The sequence below is a fragment of the Mauremys reevesii genome, linkage group 5, assembly GCF_016161935.1.
Source record: "Mauremys reevesii isolate NIE-2019 linkage group 5, ASM1616193v1, whole genome shotgun sequence".
Lineage (NCBI taxonomy): Eukaryota > Metazoa > Chordata > Testudines > Geoemydidae > Mauremys > Mauremys reevesii.
In genome coordinates, this window is record NC_052627.1 from 136,169,649 (window position 1) to 136,187,998 (window position 18,350).

Consider the following 18,350-nt stretch of genomic DNA (forward strand, 5'->3'; position numbering starts at 1 on the left):
GCACATAGAGGCGCCTGAACTCTCTGCTTAGAACCTGAATCTGAACTTTTCCATCACTGTGACCCGCCCTCCAGTTAGTACCAGTTATGTGGTAGTGACAGACGTGACCACTGTGGGGCTGAGACCACTATGGGATTTTACATATCCACTGAAAGGCAATGCGTTCCAGTCCCTGGTGGAAGAAGAGGTGGAAGCCTCTTTAACCAGTCTCTTTAACCAGCCCCCAAGCTTTGTCCCAGTAACAATCCTGTCCCTGTACTAATTACTTTTACAGCCCTGGAGCCATAAAAGTCAATCTGCCCTGCAGGGCGAATGCCGCTGAGTGACACCAGGTAGAACGTCAAAGGACAGATCCTCAGCTGGTGTAAATCAGCATAACTCCAATCTACACCAGCTGGGGGTTTGGTCCATTGTCTACCCATGGCGCTCTGCCGATTCACATGCAGAAGAGCTCGTCTAAGGCGTTAAAAAGTCCGGTGTCAGAGTGAGATGCACAGAACAGACAACCAGAACACAGATGGACTATATCCCTTCACCCTTGGGCTGTAACATGTTACTGCTGCTGGGTCATTTCCAAGGCGACAAGCATGGGTCAGTTGCAATTAGACCCCGTAGCAGAAACACATACTCTGGGGCAAGTCTTCAGCTCTGTAAATTTTCAGGCAGAAGTGAGCCCCTCTCAGCGTGACCCCAGTTGGGCGCAGAAGATTCCCCTCAATATCTTCCTTCTCTTCAGCCACTTCTTTCTTCTCCAGCTGCGAGACAAACAAACGAGCTGTTACAAAAGGAGAGAAGTGGGGCTGAAGCTTTCCGCAAAGCAGAGAAATAGCATCCGCTAAGCAGAAACTAATGCATCTTGCCCCCAAGGTGAGACCTCCTTTACCATAAACCAGCAACAGGGCCTCAGACCCAAAGCAGCCTTGAAAGTTTGGATTCAAATCCAAACTCCATGGATCAGGCCCATCTCTGCTGTAAAACCACAGACACATGGAGACTGCAGGATCTGACCTAGAGGGTGGGACCTTTAAAGTCTTCAGCATTGGCCTAACTCTACTCTCAGGAGGTCCATGAGCGTTTTACCTCTGACTTCCGTGTGTTGGGTTTTGAGTTTGGTTCTGCTGGTAATAAGAGGTCAAATAATCACGTTCAATTTGTATTTATTAATCACAGATTGTAATCAAAGATTAATACAGTGCAATACAGAATACAGAAGGGAAGGTCATGTTACCAAACCGATCTGAAGAATGGATTGCAGCTTGATTCACTCCCAGAAACTGCCCCTCTTTTATATTGCGCTTGGGACAAAGACACTTCCTTTCTCAAAGAAAATTCTTAACTGATCTACACGTAGAATCTCTGTCATGGTATCTCAGCTTATTTAATCAATACGCCAGAGAAATCTGTGATTAAGTCTTTATTATAGAAAACACCTGTGGTAATAAGTAATTCCTAATAAGCTAAAAGCATCTCTCGCTGGCTCAAATTATCTCATCGATCACCAAAGATATTTGCAATAACAAGTATCTCTCATCAATGACAAATGGTTCCTTCCTGGACATCTGGACACATTCTCCGTTGGTCAAGAGGCTTCGAGTACAAATATTACACACATTCCACCATTTGGTCACACACTAAATTCAGCCGAAGTACATAGTCCCTAGAATCATAGCTACAGAAATTAGTATGGTAGATACAAAACACTTTGGTTTGTGCACAAAGGATCGTGGGGTTGTATATATAAAGAATAATGGAAAGTTTGGCCCATTTGCTAACAAGTAGAAGAAGGCTAATTCTCCCCCCTCCCCCCCGGATCACCTGCAAGCTCAGGTAGAACTCTTTCTTGTCGAGATGTAACAGCACTGAGCAGGACTATTATAGGTGACCTGCAAGGGGTAAATGGGATTTTGTTCCTTCATGATATACAAAGGTGACCTGAATATTTTTCCCCTGATTTGAGATTCAAGTTATCTGTACCCTGGAAGACTCTATGGACAGCTGGAGAACTAGCTACATAGATTCCAAGGACAGGAGGGACCACTGCAATCATCTAGTCTGACATCCTGTGCAACACAGGCCATAGGACTTCCCCCAAAATAATTTCTGCTTGAATTACAGAGAAACATCCAATCTTGATTTTAAAAGTTCAAGTGACGGGAAAGCCACCATGACCCTTGGTAAATTGTTGCAATAGTTCATTACCCTCATTGTTAAACTCGTGAATTTATGGCATCAGAAAAGCCAAGCAAGTGAAACTTTGTTAATTGGGAGGGAGTGGCATTTTCATTCACAATGTTTATAACTCTTGGGCTTTGACTCTTTGCTTTGTTAATTCCCTATTAGGTCAGCCACTAAGGAGAAAAGCTGTCTGTCTGTATTACCACCACCACCCGGCCCCTACCTTCAATTAAGGACTGAGAAATTTCCCAATCTACATTTGAGTCAGCCAAGAAGTTTTCCAAAAAGAAACAGGGATGTCTAATCTGAAATTCCTAATACATCTAAGGTACAAAACAAGCAGAAAGAAACACTTTCAGGCTCTCTTTATAGAATCATAAAATCGTAGGTCTGGAAGGGACCTTGAGAGGTCTTCCAGTCCAGTCCCCTGCACTCAAGGCAAGACTGAGTATTATTTAAACCATCCCTGACAGGGGTTTGTCTCAACTGCTCTGAAACATCTCCAGTGATGGAGATTCCACAACCTCCCTAGGCAATTTATTCCAGTGCTTAACTACCATGACATTAGGAAGTTTTTTCTAATTTTTCCTAATGTCCAACCTAAACCACCTTTGCTGCAATTTAACCCCATTGCTTCTTGTCCTACCCTCAGAGGTTAAAGAAAACAATTTTTCTCCCTTCTTCTTATAACAACCTTTTAAGTACAGTATTTGAAAACTGTTATCATGTCCCACTTCAGTCTTATCCTCCACACTAAACAAACCCAATTTTTTCAATCTTCCCTCATCGGTCATGTTTTCTAGACCTCTAATCATTTTTGTTGCTCTTCTCTGGACTTTCTCCAATCTGTCCACATCTTCCCTGATGTGTGGCGCCCAGAACTGGACACAATACTCCAGTTGAGACCTAATCAGCGTGGAGTAGAGCGGAAGAATTACTTCTCATGTCTTGCTTACAACATTTCTTCATCCAGAATGATGTGTTACGCTGTTGACACATATTTAGCTTGTGATCCATTATGACCCGAAGACTCCTTTCCTTTCTAGGCAGTCATTTCTCATTTTGTGTGTGTGCAACTGATTGTTCCTTCCTAAGTGGAGGACTTTGCAATTGTCCTTACTGAATTTCATCCTATTTACTTCAGACCATTTCTCCAGTTTGTCCAGATCATTTTGAATTTTAATCCTATCCTCCAAAGCACTTGCAACCCCTCCCACCTTGGTATCATCTGCAAACTTTGTAAGTGTAGTCTCTATGCCATTATCTAAATCATTGATGAAGATATTGAACAGAACTGGACCCAGAACTGATCCCTGCGGGATCCCACTCCTTATGCCCTCCCAGCTTGATTGTAAACCACTGATAACTACTCTCTGGGAATGGTTTCCAACCAGTTATGCACCCATCTTATAGTAGCTCCATCTAGGTTGTATTTCCCTATTTTGTTTATGAGAAGGTCACGCAGGACAGTATCAAAAGTCGTACTAAAGTCAAAATATACCACATCTACTGCTTTCCCCCATCCACAAGGAATGTTACCCTGTCAAAGAAAGCTATTAGTTCGGTCTGACACAATTTGTTCTAGACAAGTCTATGCTGACTGTTACTTATCACCTTATTATCTTCTAAGTGTTTGCAAACTGATTGCTTCATTGTTTGCTCCACTATCTTTCCGGGTACTGAAGTTAAGCTGACTGGTCTGTAATTCCCCGGCTTGTCCTTATTCCCCTTTTTATAGGCTGGCACTATTTTTGCCCTTTTCCAGTCATCTTGCCCTCTTCCATGACTTTTCAAAGATAGTCGCTAATGGCTCAGATATATCCTCAGTCAGCTCCTTGAGTATTATACATGCTAAAGAAGCAAGAACAGGCCCAAAACCAATATTTTCCTTTGTAGAACACCATGAAGGAGAGGGTTCTCCTTCCTCTGAAGCAGCATGTATAGGTCACTGCCACGGGTAGGTGATTGGTTTCAGTGGACCAATGATCTGTTGGAGTTCTTATGACACAATCATTATCAACACATCCCCTCAGATTTCTTCCCGTTATCATTCTAGCACAATCTCATTCAAGCCAACCCTTCATATCTTCTTCAGGCAGCAAGACGAGACAGTGGACCCTCAAGTAGCTTTCTTTCTCCAGTGGCAGCAAAAATGGTACTTACGGGAGCTTCATCGCCAGGTCCCAGCACATACAGGCTGACTTTCACGTAACCTTTGGCCCCAGCAGAAAAGTCTTCAGAGTCAGAAAGGAGCAGCCACTTCCTGAGCAAGGCATGCTCTAAAAGAGAGAGACCGGGTTTCTGGTTTATTATTGTCTGCCTCATAGGATGGAAAGATTTTGTAGCATCAGAATAAGGGATGGGGGAAAGCATTTCACAGTATTGTCAACCCAAAGCATTTAAAAGTCATGAGCCAGCTCTAAAAATATCATGAAATCAGCTCTAAAGTCATGAGAGTTTTAAAAATAATAAATGTTGCGTTCTTTTTATTTGCCTGCTGGTTTTTGAGCCCATAGGGTTTGTGTCATCAAGCTTTTCTTTGCAACTGTGAAGGCAAGAAACTTACTTATTTTTCTAGTGATAGCTGAGATGCTCATGCAATCACATGACTCCAGGTGCTGGAGCTTTAAGAAAACCACCAAACAGCATGAGACGTGATAAAATTGCAGGAGTTGAGGACACTGAGTTCACCTACACTAAGAACCTTTCCTCTGAACTTTTGCATCTGGAAAAAGTTGGTTTGGAGGTTTTGTTTTTTTCTCACCCCTTCTAGTTTCAAATGGACAGGGATGGAAAGGGTTAAACGGATGTGAGACAGGCTGGCTTCTCATTGCATTTCCTACCTAGATCAAGCAAGCTGCAATGTGATATTCTAGTGTCTTTCGCCATATCTAGGCACTCTGTCAGTTCTTTTTCTCTCTGCAGGGACAACCACCCCAGTCCTTCTAGCAGGAACCCCCACCGCCGCTGCCTCTCTGCTAGACCATCCTCACCAGCAGAGCATCCCTCACTCCCCATGGCCCTCTCACTGCTCCCCTGGGTCCAGCTCTCCAGTGTGGAGACGTCAGTGGGGTAAACCCCATGGCTCCCCTGCCTCCAGCTCTCTCTGACCCTCAGCTTCAGCAGTCAGCAGGCAACTCCCTCTGCTGACCCTCCTGCCTTCCGTCCTCTCCAGCTCAGGGAGGTCAGCCAGCAAACCCCACGTGACTTGCTGCTCTCCTGCCTTCAGCCTTCCCCCAGGAACCACCTACAGCTTCCTTCAGGGACCTTCCACAGTCTCCTGGTCTCCGGCATCTCTCACCTCCCACTTTTCCTGACTGTGTCAGGCAGCCCTGATTCACAGTGTCTCCTACATCTAGGGCCCAGGTGCCCTCTTTTAAACCCAACTGGGGTCAGCGGACAAGTCACAGGTGCATGGGTCTCTTCCCTCTTAAAGGGACAGTGTCACCCTGTGACGTGCACATATAACTGCATGTGTTTGTGTGCTTACCCATAAATATACATGTGTGCGCACATGTAGACCCCTGCATTTGGCCCATAGAAAGTTGTTGCAAATGTCCCTATGTGGTACAAATTTGATTTCTTAATTACAAATCTCTAATGGTCCAAAAATCTCTGTAATTGTTTAACTCACTTGGTTCTGCATAAACTGTCCCGACATCCAGCTATAAAATAAAATGAAAAACAAAATCAAATGTTTAGTCACAGGCTGCACAGAGAAGAGGCCAAAATGATTACAAATATTGAGAGAGAGAGAGAGAGAGAGAGAGAGAGAGAGAGAGATGAAATCACAAATTGTTACCCGAAATTCTCCAATCACAGAGTCTGTCCGGAGAGACCGGGAATCAACAACCTGGGGGGGTGGGGGGAGATGCAAAAATGTAAATCCAGCATTTAAGAAAAAACTCACAACCATCCATGTTAAATCATTAGCATTCTCAGCGCACTTAGCTCAGTGGTTTGGAAAGCAAGTCAAAACTTGTCACATTTCATCACAATTCTTTTCTCATTTCAAATTTAACAAAAAATCAGGGAAATACGTTTTGCAAAAATATCATGATCATTCTCACCCCCTCCTTTGACACATTCTAGCAGTTTGTGTTTAACCTCACTAAGGGCCTGACACGAAGCCCCGTGAAGTGAAGGAGAGAGCACCATTGAGTTCAGTGTGTTTCGGGTCAGGTGTGTTGTTGGCAGACCAGGTACCAGCTTATGCCAAGGTCCCTAGGCCTCTGAAAACTGACAAATGCCTGGCTGGGAACCAGTCTGACTCACCTGTGTTCGTGCTGTTAAACAGGTATTAGATTTCTAGAGATGTGTTTAGTGTTTGGACTTTATGAAATGCTTGTAAATTGCTGGCTGCATTAATCTCCCTATTAACAGCTGCATCCTGTTCCATAGGGTAATATTTCAGTATTTGCTCTGTAACTATAAAAGTATTTGCTATGACTAAGGCTAAGATTTTGTCACGGTTATTTTTAGTAAAATTCAGGGACAGGTCACGGGCAACAAACAAAAATTCACGGAAGCTGCGACCTGTCCCTGACTTTTACTAAAAATACCCTGGGGAAGGAGACAAACAGAGCACTGCCAGAGCTTGCAGTGCTCCCGCCCTGCCGCTGCTCCTGCAGCAGGGGTTGACTGCTGCTGCTCCAGCCCAGAGGGCCGGGGACTGCTGCTCTGGCAGCCCCAGGGCTGGCCGCCACTCAGATCTTCCGGCAGCCCTGGCCAAGAAGAAATCACGAAGGTCCCGGAAAGTCATCTGTGACCTCCATGACAGAATCATAGCCTTAGTTATGGACACGGGGAAAAAAAAAACACTCAGTAGAGAGGCATTACCAGGGTGAAATACTGGTTTACCACAAGAGGCATCATCTCCTGCCCAACAAAAGAAGGCCCTTGGACACCAGACAAGCCATTGTGGACAGGGCTGCATGCCTGCAGATGCTCCAGCGTAATTTCTAGAGCCGCCCCTGATTGTGGAACATCAATAGACAAAAGACTTCGCTGATTGCTCCCCACACACCCATGAAGGGGAGACCTGCACAAATGCTCGCCCCGTCAGTTTGAACTCTGGAGAAAGGGAATAAAAATGCCTGACCAGAAGGAACTTTATCACTATGTAAAAGCAACAAAGAATCCTGTGGCACCTTATAGACTAACAGACGTTTTGCAGCATGAGCTTTCTTCAGATGCAAGATGATGCAAGAAAAGAATTCATATACACCCAACCAAGCTCATGCTGCAAAACGTCTGTTAGTCTATAAGGTGCCACAGAATTTTTTGTTTTTTACAGAGACTACTAACTTTATCACTATGCTGCTTGAACTGTGAGAGGAAAAGACTTTTGAGCATAAGCAAGAGATCCCCAGTTAGTTAGCCCAGGTTAGCCCAAAGAACATACAGAGCTTGCTTATTATAGCAGGTTCTAAAAGGCAATAGAAGCTAAGGCTGTAACTCATTTGTATGTGTGTTCACCTGTTTTAACCTTGTAAATAACTCTCATTTCTTTTCTTAGTTAATAAAACTTTAGTTAGTTTATTATAGGACTGGCTACAAGCCTTGTCTGTGGTGTAGGATCAAAGGTGCAATTGACCTGAGGTAAGTAACCGGCCCTTTGGGACTGGGAGTAACCTGAATAGTGTTGGGATTTTTGATGCAAGGGACCATCTACCACAAAAGCAGGTTTGCCTGGCTGGGGTGCCCAAAGGGACTGTCTGTGACTCTGTGGTTAGGCTGCTGTGGTGGTTGAGAGCTTGGCACTTGGTTGGTATAAGAACATAAGAACATAAGAACATAAGAAAGGCGCACTGTAAGAGACAAAAGGTCATCTAGCCCCAGCATCTGTCTACCGAGGTGGCCAATGCCAGGTGCCCCTGAGGAGAGAACCTAACAGGCAAATGATCATGATCTCTCTCCTCTGCATCCATCCCATCCTCTGAACAGACAGAGGCTAGGACACCACTACCCATCCTGGCTAATAGCATTTTATGGATTTATGCAGCCACATGAAATTTATCCCCCCCCTTTACTTTTTTATAGTATAGCTTCACAACCACCTCCTCCTCAGGTAAGGTTTCACAAGTTGAGCAGCGGAAGAAAGAAGAAGAACCTTTATTTTTTTTTTTTGCCCTGCCTGCTGCTCATTTTTATTTGGTGACCCCTGTATTATGTTCTAAATAAATAAAAATAATTTTTCCTCTTTTCCTTATCCACTCACTCACATTTTATATATTCATGTCCCCCTTCCCCGTTCTTAGTTTTCTTCAGAGTCCTTCCTGTCCTCTTTAATCTTTTCTCATATGGGACCCTCTCTAAACCCCTAATCATTTTAGTTGCTCTTTTTTTTCTTTTTTCTTTCTCTTTTTTAGATTTTTTTTTTTTGAGAGACCACATCTGTACATCAGTATTCCAGATGATTACCAGATGTGGATATATTAGCATATAAATAATATATCTCTTTCTTATTCTCATTCCTTTTTTTTCCTTTTTGCTTTTGCTTTTTTTTTTGACCTGCACATCTTGCACACTCTTAGAACAGGACATCTTAGACTCCTCCTCCAATCTTTTTTCTAAATTCTTTTCCATCAGCCATTATGTATATGTATGTATTGTATGTATTGTTTATTTTATTTTTTTTTACCAATTTTTTATTATTTTACATTTTTCACATTAAATGCCATTTGCCATTTTTGTCTTTATTTTTTCTTTTGAGATCTTTTCTTCTTCTTCTTCTTGAGTCTTTTAGTTTCTTAACTATCTTGAGTAGTTTGAATCTGCCCTGCAAACACCTTTCACTGTTTCATTTTTTCTCAGATCATTTAGTTTATGAATGAATAGGATTGGTCCTAGGATAGTTACTCCCTTCCACAATACCAGTTACCCTTCTCCCAATCTACCCTTTGTTCCTTGTCTTCCTTTCAGTTCCCCCTTCCCAACCAGGACTTTTCATTCCATGACCTTTTCTTTCCTTTTATCTTGGTAAGAGCTAAGGGACGTAACTTTCTTGGAGAGGGAAATAAAAAGGCTTTCTGAATCTACACACCCACTATGTCACATGTTCCCCTCTCTTATCTTTGTTGACCTCTTTAGAGTAAGAGACACGAGATCCTTTACAGAAACCTTTAAGACTTTTGCTCAAGTTTATGTGTTTTTTGTCTTTTTTGTTTTTTATTTGTTTTTTTATTTTTTACTTTATTTTATTCTTAACTAATTTTTCTTACCAGGGCGTTAGACTTACGGTCTGTAATTAATAGATCACTTTAATAGCTTTTTAATTATTGAACTTTAGCTTAGATTGTTTGCAGGTTACAAAAAGTGGTCCAGTCATTGGGACTTAAGTTGCTTATAGTTTTCATTTGAGTTCTTTTGGAACTCTTTTCTGAATGACATCTTGTCCTCTTGTTAGTGAAATCTAACTGTAGAACACACATCCAGTTCGGGGTTTGTGCCCTGGTTTGTGACAGCCCGGCCCTGAGGTGGGCACTCACAGTCGTGAGCAACTCCAGACAGCTCGACGGCAGGGTCTGGGACTTTTGACGCCAAAGGCCCCAGGTCTGATCCCTGCCCATGCCCGTGGGGTCTGTATACACATGGGCCACCACAGCAAGTGAGTGCAGAGCTGAATTGTTTCCTGTGAGACAACTCTGGCTTTAGTGGCTTTGCATTCCTCACATCAGGGGTGGTCAGAATGTGGCTAAGCATAGCCCAGGAGAACCTTCATCTCCAATACAGAGCTGCCACCCCGAAAGACAACAGATCCCAGCTTGCAATGCTCCACTCAGATCAGAGCTGCCAGCCAGCCCCTGCAGCCTTCCCAATCATACCAGTGATAAGGGGGGCTGCAAAATGGTTAGCATTGTACCAGCTAGATACGACTCCCAAGCCAGTAGTGAGTGGCCACACATGGTCCTTACCTGGGTCAAAGTTTGGAGGTCCAACCCAGAATTATTCCAAGGAACCACAGAGTTACTGTGGAGCATGGAAGAGGAGTTTGGCAGTTTTGTCTCGAGAACTTACCGTGATGAATATGGGCTCATCAAACAGCTCAGCCGGAGATTCAAAGACATTGAAGAAAAAGATCTGTTAAAAAAATACAGATGAGACAAAGATCTGAAATGCGTCCAAAACATGCACAGGGGGCCAGCAAAAAACAGTGGCCAGGCAAAGGCTGGCCTTGATATAAGTTGATTAAATCACAGTGCGATCCTTAGAGATGGAGAAAGGGGTAAACGGTGAAGTGGCAAAGTTTGCAGATGATACTAAACTGCTCAAGATAGTTAAGACCAAAGCAGACTGTGAAGAACTTCAAAGAGATCTCACACAACTAAGGGATTGGGCAACAAAATGGCAAATGAAATTTAATGTGGATAAATGTAAAGTAATGCACATTGGAAAAAATAACCCCAACTATACCTACAAGATGATGGGGGGGGGCTAATTTAGCTACAACTAATCAGGAAAGAGATCTTGGCGTCATCGTGGATAGTTCTCTGAAGACATCCACGCAGTGTGCAGCGGCAGTCAAAAAAGCAAACAGGATGTTAGGAATCATTAAAAAAGGGGATAGAGAATAAGACAGAGAATATCTTATTGCCCTTATATAAATCTATGGTACGCCCACATCTCGAATACTGCGTACACATGTGGTCTCCTCATCTCAAAAAAGATATACTGGCAGGTTCCAAGAAGGGCAACTAAAATGATTAGGAGTTTGGAACAGGTCCCATATGAGGAGAGATTAAAGAGGCTAGGACTTTTCAGCTTGGAAAAGAGGAGGGTAAGGGGTGATATGATAGAGGTCTATAAAATCATGAGTGGTGTGTAGAAAGTGAATAAGGAAAAGTTATTTACTTGTTCCCATAATACAAGAACTAGGGGTCACCAAATGAAATTAATAGGCAGCAGGTTTAAAACAACTAAAAAAAGTTCTTCACAGAGCGCACAGCCAACCTGTGGAACTCCTTGCTTGAGGAGGTTGCTAGGACTATAACAGGGTTTAAAAGAGAAATGGATAAATTCATAGAGGTTAAGTATCAGAGGAGTAGCCGTGTTAGTCTGGATCTGTAAAAGCAGCAAAGAATCTTGTGGCACCTTATAGACTAACAGACGTTTTGAAGCATGAGCTTTTGTGGGTGAATACCCACTTCGTCGGATGCATGTGAAGTGGGTATTCACCCACGAAAGCTCATGCTCCAAAACGTCTGTTAGTCTATAAGGTGCCACATGACTCTTTGCTGCTTTCATAGAGGTTAAGTACATTAATGGCTATTAGCCAGGATGGGTAAGGACAGTGATGAGCTGCCAAAATATTAACAACCGGTTCCCTCCTCCTCACCCCATGAGGGGGTCATGCCCCCCCCCGGGACCCCTGCCCTATCCACCCCCCTTCCCTGTCCCCTGACTGCCCCCTGCCACCCCATCCAACCCCTTCTCTCATTCCTGATGGCACCCCGGGACCCCTACCCCATCCAACCACCCCTTCTCTCTGTTCCCTGACTGTCCCTGGAATCCCTGCCCCTAACTGCCCTCCACCGCCCCATCCAACCCCTGCTCCTTCCTGACTGCCCCCCCCGGGACCCTTTCCCCAGTTCAATCCCCCTGTTCCCTGCCTCTGACCGCTCCGACTCTAATCCACCCCCCCCCCAGCTCTCCTGCTGATTCGCGGGAAGCTGGGGAGGGGGAGGAGAAGTCGGAGGAGCGTTCAGAAGAGGAGGCAGAGGCGGAGTGAGGTGAGCTGGGGCTGGGGGAAGGGCAGGGAGCTGCTAGAGCTTTTGTTAAATTTAAAAGCCCTTTTGGAACTAGTTGTCCCTCGCGGGACAACCGGTTCTAAACGGGCTTCTAAATTTAACAACCAGTTCCCGCGAACCGGTGGGAACCGGCTGCAGCTCACCACTGGGTAAGGAATGGTGTCCCTAGCCTCTGTTCGTCAGAGGATGGAGATGGATGGCAGGAGAGAGATCACTTGATCATTGCCTGTTAGGTTCACTCCCTCTGGGGCACTTGGCATTGGCCACTGTCGGTAGACAGATACTGGGCTGGATGGACCTTTGGTCTGACCCAGTATGGACGTTCTTATGTTTGTATGTTCATGCTTTACACTAGCTGCTGGAATTCAATATTTTTCCACTTCTCATCTGAGGATCTCAGAGCACTTTGCAGACATCAACTAATTAAGCAGGGCAGTAAACAATCTCTGGTGCAGGCAGATAAACTGAGGCCCCAAGAGGGGCAATGACTTGCCCAAAGTCACACAGTAGTGCAGAGGTCAACGGGCCTAGGATCATTGTCACTGGCTGAGGATTCGCCCCAGGAAGTCTGTAGCAGAGCCAGGAAGTAAAAAGTGACTTCTTGGCAGGGAGGAAGAGGCAGCACGACCTAGTGGGTAGGGCAGTGGATCAGGACTTGAGGGACCCAGGTGCTGCCCCCAGCTCTGCTATTCACCTACTGTGCACGTCTCTGAGCCCCTCTTTTCCCTCCTAGGCTTTGTCTTTCTTTTATATTTAGACGCTAAGCTCTTTGGAGTAGCGCCGCAGCCAGCTGAGGCAGGAGATGATGCAGGCTGCAGCCGGGGCTGGCTAGTGTGGGAACAGGCCCAGGCTGGAGCAGAGACAGGGACAGTCTGTTCAAACTACTGGCAATGGAAATCCCCCCTGGCCAGATAGTGAGGTTGGGCAGACTGGAGAGACTGCGTCCCTGGGTGGGTTCTCGCCTGTAGATTGGCTGAACCCTGGTTGAATGGCATGGGCCTGAACACGAGACCTGCAGGTAATTGCCTCTGATGACTCATCCCACTCAGGGATGATCCTCAGGCTGACGCAGGCTGGGAGCTATCACAGGCAGGGACCATCCCACTGTGTGGGTGCCCAGTGCCGATCACAGGGGGGCCCTGATCTCGGCTGGTGCCTCTACATGTTACTGTAATAAGAAGGTGAGAATTGTTTCCTGGCTGTCTCCAGGCACTAGCCGTACCTGGAGGAGCGCGTGGGCGAGTTTCTGTGCACCTGTCTCCCACGCAAACTGCAAGTGACTAACGTGTTAGGAGAATGTTCTCAGCTGCTCTCTCACATGATCCCTTTTGGTGACCCTACAGGATCTAAGCAAGCCTGGAATGAGGTTAGACCGAACAACAGCCGGACTCACCTCATCGAAGAACGGGCCATTCCCTTTGCGGATCCTAGTTCTTTTCGTCTGTCCGGCAACCGTCACTTTCACCACAGATTTGATGTTGACACCGGGAAGCTGCCTGCCCTCTATGACTCGCACCCTGACCTAAAGGCAGGTGGAGGAGAAAAGGGCAACGGCCCGTCAGATGCTGGGGAATGCTCACACACAATGCTCGGCTTTCAGCTACACCACTGGAATCACTGGGGCTGCACCCACACTGGCAGACGGGAGTCTGGCCTACAGGGAGATCTGTCCACAGGAGCTCCTGGGACACATTCTCCATGCGCTCAGTCACAACTAGTCATTAACTGAGAAGATGCGGCCCTGAGCTGCAGCGCTCGGCTCCAGCTCCCGCAGGATTCCCCGGTGCTTGGATCAGTTTAATGCATTGCAGGGCAATGAAGAACCCAGGATGGTCACGCACCTGAGAAGGTTTCACTCCTAAGATGTTGCAGTCAATGGGATGGTAAAGGAGGAGCAGCTCGGAGAGGCAAATGTCACACACATTGCTGCTGCTCACCTGAAAGTCCTGCGGTTTGTTGGACAGCAGCTTTTTCGGGGCGCTTTTCCTCCTCTTGATCCCATGGACGTGGTGTGAAGGAGGCTTCCGGGGGAGCGTGGGCTGCTCCGACCCAGAGGGCTCTGTGGAAGGCTCCGTCTCATCCCCTGTCACTATCTGGTCTTCGGTGTCTTCCTCGCCGGCTGTATCTGGAAGGCATGGGGGTGACAGCTCGGTCAGGGAGGACACAGAGAATTGGGAACTGAGCCAAGAGATCAGAGCTGAACCCACAGAAACAGGCCAGGGCAGTTCGTCATCGTTAGCTTTGCACAGGAGAAGGGCCCAGATTTGTCCCCAATATCCAGACCTCAGGTTGGGTTCACACCACACGACCCCCCTGTGCCAGGCAAGACCCTGGAATCAGTCCCAGCTCACCAGGATGAGCACAGCTCCCCGAGCAGCCATCACCACGGCCTAGGGCAGGGGTTCTCGCAACACATTTTGGTGGCCACCAATTCTTGCTGGTGGCCACCCTGACAAACCCGTCTCTCTGTCCGTGCCTCCCGTGACCCAGGGAAGGTGGGTAGGGAACTCACCAGCCACCTGTGGAGTCCCAGGCTCCCCGTCCCCTGGTCGGGCGGGAGGGCCACCCAGAGGAGCGCCTTGGGAACCGAACACCACAGCCGCCTCCAGCACCGCGCACACCGGCCCCACGTGTCCCCAGAGGCGCTGCCTGGAGCCCCCAAGGAGGCTGCAGAGTGCGGGGTGCTGACCCCTGCTGGCGACACCAGAGCAAACACCAAGGTGGTGCGCATCTCACTGCCCTTGGGCACAGCTATTCAGGAGCAACAGGAGGGAGGGGCTGCTGCTTCCCCCTCCCCCCCCCCCCATCTCCGCCCATGCTTTGGAGGGTGTCGCGGCCGCAGAAACATCCGCTGGCAGCCCCATTCGAGGCTCGCTGTCCTAGGGGCACAGGGGGGAAATGCTCCACAACTTCTGCGACTCTTCACTAAGCCTGGTATCTGGGAGCATGTGCACCCCTAGCAGGCACAGGCGCTGACTTTCATTTTCCCGGGTGTTTGCTCCATCCCCATCCGCCCTGAGGTCCTGCCCCTACTCACCCCTTCCCCCACAGCCCCACCCTCACTCTGCCTCTTTCCACCCCCGCTCTGCCCCCTCTTCCAAGGTCCCGCCCTTCCTGCCCCCACTCCGCCCACTTTCCCCAGCGCCTCCCGCCCGCTGCCAAACAGCTGATGGGTGCTGAGCACCCTCTATTTTTTTCAGTGGGTTCTCCAGTCCCAGAGCACCCACCGAGTCGGTGCCTATGCTAGCAGGGATGTTTCTTTTACTTACTAGACCAGGGGGAGAGGCAAGGAGGAAGCATTCCCTGGGATCCATCTTAAAACAAGAGCCTGGAAAGCCAATTTCTCAGAGCAGCTACAGCTTTAGCTCCCACACTCAGGGTGCACAAAGCACACGCTCAGATCTCTGCAAGAGTTGACACCCAGCACAGCATCATCTGTTGGTTATGATACACGTGACCCACACTAGAGAAGCACACCGATTTTTGTCCTCCACTTGGGGCTAATCTCTTAAAGGGCTTGGCAGCCTGCTGTAGAGATGGGGGAAACTTTTTAGCCAAAGCTGCTTTTTTGCAGGGAGGGAATGCAGATTTGGTGATAGCAAAACATTTTGCCCATTCGCGCCAATTTTGCTGAATTGTTCAGTCTGGGTGGGGGACGGGGAGGAATCTGGAAAAAAACAAAGGTGATATGTGTGTGTGTGTGTGTGTGTGTGTGGTTTGAAGTGACTTTTGGTTTCACCATTTCCTTGATTTTTAACAAATCATAGAATCAAGAATTCAAGATCAGAAGGGACCATTATGATCATCTAGTCTGACCTCCTGCAAGATGCAGGCCACATAAGCTGATCCACCCACTCCTGAACTAATTATCTCCCTTGACTCTGCTGTTGAATGCTCCAAATCATGATTTAAAGACTTCAAGTAGCAGATAATCCACCAGCAAGCGACCCCTGCCCCATGCTTCGGAGGAATCCAAAAACATTTTAAAAGTTTCAACATCGAAAAAAAGCCATTCAATTTTGTCTACACAAAATGGTTCGTTTGACCCCAAATGAAATTTTTTTCCACCATTTGATTCGCTCAAAATTTAAACAGTTTTCCGCTTTGGTCCCAATCAAAAGGAATTTTTTTTTCATCTTTTCAAAATTGCCAGTGAATTAAAACATCTCTTATTCACCCAGCTCTAGTCTGCTGCTGTTTCAAGCTAACGGAGGAAGTCCCACGCTAGAGGCTGACGCGTTTAGCACAGGTTCAAATCCCCTCTGCCAGCACAAGCAGGGTTGGTTATAAACATGGCAGCAGGGGTGTCGGAACAGGAAGGGTCAGAGCCCCCTCACTTTTTACCAGGTAGAGGGGGCAGAGAGCAGCAAGCGGGGGGCGGGGCCTCAGGGGAAGAGGCGGGGCGGGGTCTCAGGGAGAAGAGATGCCAGTGGCCCCCCTGCGCTTTTAGGGAGCTTCCATCACCCCTGTGTGGTACCAGGTACGTCCCATTAGCTGGGGGCAGTGGCACACTCATCAGCCTCTTGAAAGTGATGGAAACACACACACCCCTGCTGTGGGTCACCCCCTCCCACCCCCCACAAATACACCGAATAGGCAAAGCCCCAGAGGCTAGAAACCGTATTTTGGATTAAGCTGCTGCTATGCGAAATTCAACTCCCTGGCCAGCCTGCAAGGGGGAATGATACTGGATGGGCTGTTCAATCTCAATTTGGTTTTTCATCATCACCCCTATGATGAAAGTTGGGGAACTCACTGTCCCTGGACTGAGAACGTTCCCTGATGATTTTGCAGGAATGGGGCAAAAAGACCCTCAATTACCCAGTGCCCTGGGGAAAACACCAACAAGAAGTGGCCAGAGGGGGGCCAGCAGGGCCGGATCAACGCAGATTTGCATGCGAACGGAAAGAAGTTCGCTGGCTTGAGCTAGCAGCGTTGGGACCTGGCACATGGAGTTGTAGCCCTAGGGACGAAAGGAGGGGAGCAGCAGCGGGGGGAGGGGTTGTTAGTGGGTTACAGGATGTTGTAATGAGCCATAAATCCAGTGTCTCTGGTCAGTCCGTGATTTTTAGTGTCTAGCGGAGAAATGAATTTAAGCTCCCAGGCTCGTCTTTTGAAAGTGCTGTGCAGGTTTCCTTTGAGGATGAGGACTGAGAGGTCAGATACAGAGTGATCACTTGGTGAAAAGTGTTGGGGTGTTTTTGTCTTTGATCATTTCCCTGTGTGAGTTCATTCGAGAGCGCAGTGATTGTCTGCTTTCACCCACAGAGTGGTTATTGGGCACTGGATGACATACAGCACGTGTTGTGATGGGCATCTGTAGGACCCAAGGATCTTGAAAGGTGTGTTGTGGGGGGTGTTGATCAGTGTAGCAGTGGAGATTTGGTTGCAGGCTTTGCAAGGGTTGTTCTGGCAGGATCTGCTGCCGCTTTCAGTTGGTGCGCCTGGGGCTAATATCCGGGGGGGGTATTAACAGGAGTGTCGTCTGTAAAACACAGGAGATCACTGTCCTGCTCTACTCAACACTGGTGAGGCCTCAGCTGGAGCACTGTGTCCAGTTCTGGGGGCCACACTTTAGGAAGATCCACATGCCCTGAAGATAGGACAAGAAGTCATGGACTTCATCTGCATCAAGCGGGATTTAGGTTAGATATTAGGAGAAGCTTTCTAACTCTAAGGGGAGATAAAGCTCTGGAACAGACATCCACAGGAGGCTGTGGAATCCCCATCACTGGAGGTTTTGAAGAACAGGTTGGACAAACCCCTGTCAGGGATAGTCTGGGTTTACTGACTTCTTCAGGTCCCTTCTAGGCCGACCTGTCTATGATTCTATACAACTTTTGCAGAGTCTAATGGGGTTCAGATCCAGACCCATCTCTCTGCTAAAAACTTCTGGGAATCCAAAGGATCACTGATCACATCGTGTTCACCACCAGGGCTCAGCTCCCTAGCACTGTGCAAAATAACTCACATTGGAAAACATCATCCCAACTATACATATACAATGATGGGGTCTGAATTAGCTGTTACCACTCGAGAGAGAGATCTTGGAGTCATTGTGGATAGTTCTCTGGAAACATCCACTCAATGTGCAGCGGCAGTCAAAAAAGCGAACAGAATGCTGGGAATCATTAGGCAAAGGATAGATAAGACAGAAAATATCATATTAACCCTATATAAATCTATGGTACGCCCACTTCTTGAATAGTGCATGCAGATGTGGTCACCCCATATCAAAAAAGATATATTGGAATTAGAAAAGGTTCAGAAAAGGGCAACAAAAATGATTAGGGGTATGGAACGGCTGCCGTATGAGGAGAGATTAATAAGACTGGGACTTTTCAGCTTGGAAAAGAGACGACTAAGGGGGGATCTGATAGAGGTCTATAAAATCATGACTAGTGTGGAGAAAGTAAATAAGGAAGT

General features: G+C 47.0%; 1 protein-coding gene across 11 annotated transcripts in view; it reads right to left on the reverse strand.

The window, feature by feature from the left end:
* The window catches only part of DYSF (dysferlin), a 282,294-nt gene that overhangs the window by 197,363 nt on the left and 66,581 nt on the right, over window positions 1-18,350 (reverse strand). For all 11 annotated transcript variants that reach the window (XM_039540940.1, XM_039540938.1, XM_039540935.1 and 8 more), the window contains exons 6-12: window positions 13,862-14,049; window positions 13,318-13,446; window positions 10,195-10,257; window positions 5,978-6,028; window positions 5,810-5,840; window positions 4,339-4,454; window positions 629-755 (exon numbers count right to left, since the gene is read on the reverse strand). In XM_039540940.1, the coding sequence (XP_039396874.1) occupies window positions 629-755; window positions 4,339-4,454; window positions 5,810-5,840; window positions 5,978-6,028; window positions 10,195-10,257; window positions 13,318-13,446; window positions 13,862-14,049 (705 nt within the window). The remainder of the gene's footprint in view (window positions 1-628; window positions 756-4,338; window positions 4,455-5,809; window positions 5,841-5,977; window positions 6,029-10,194; window positions 10,258-13,317; window positions 13,447-13,861; window positions 14,050-18,350) is intronic.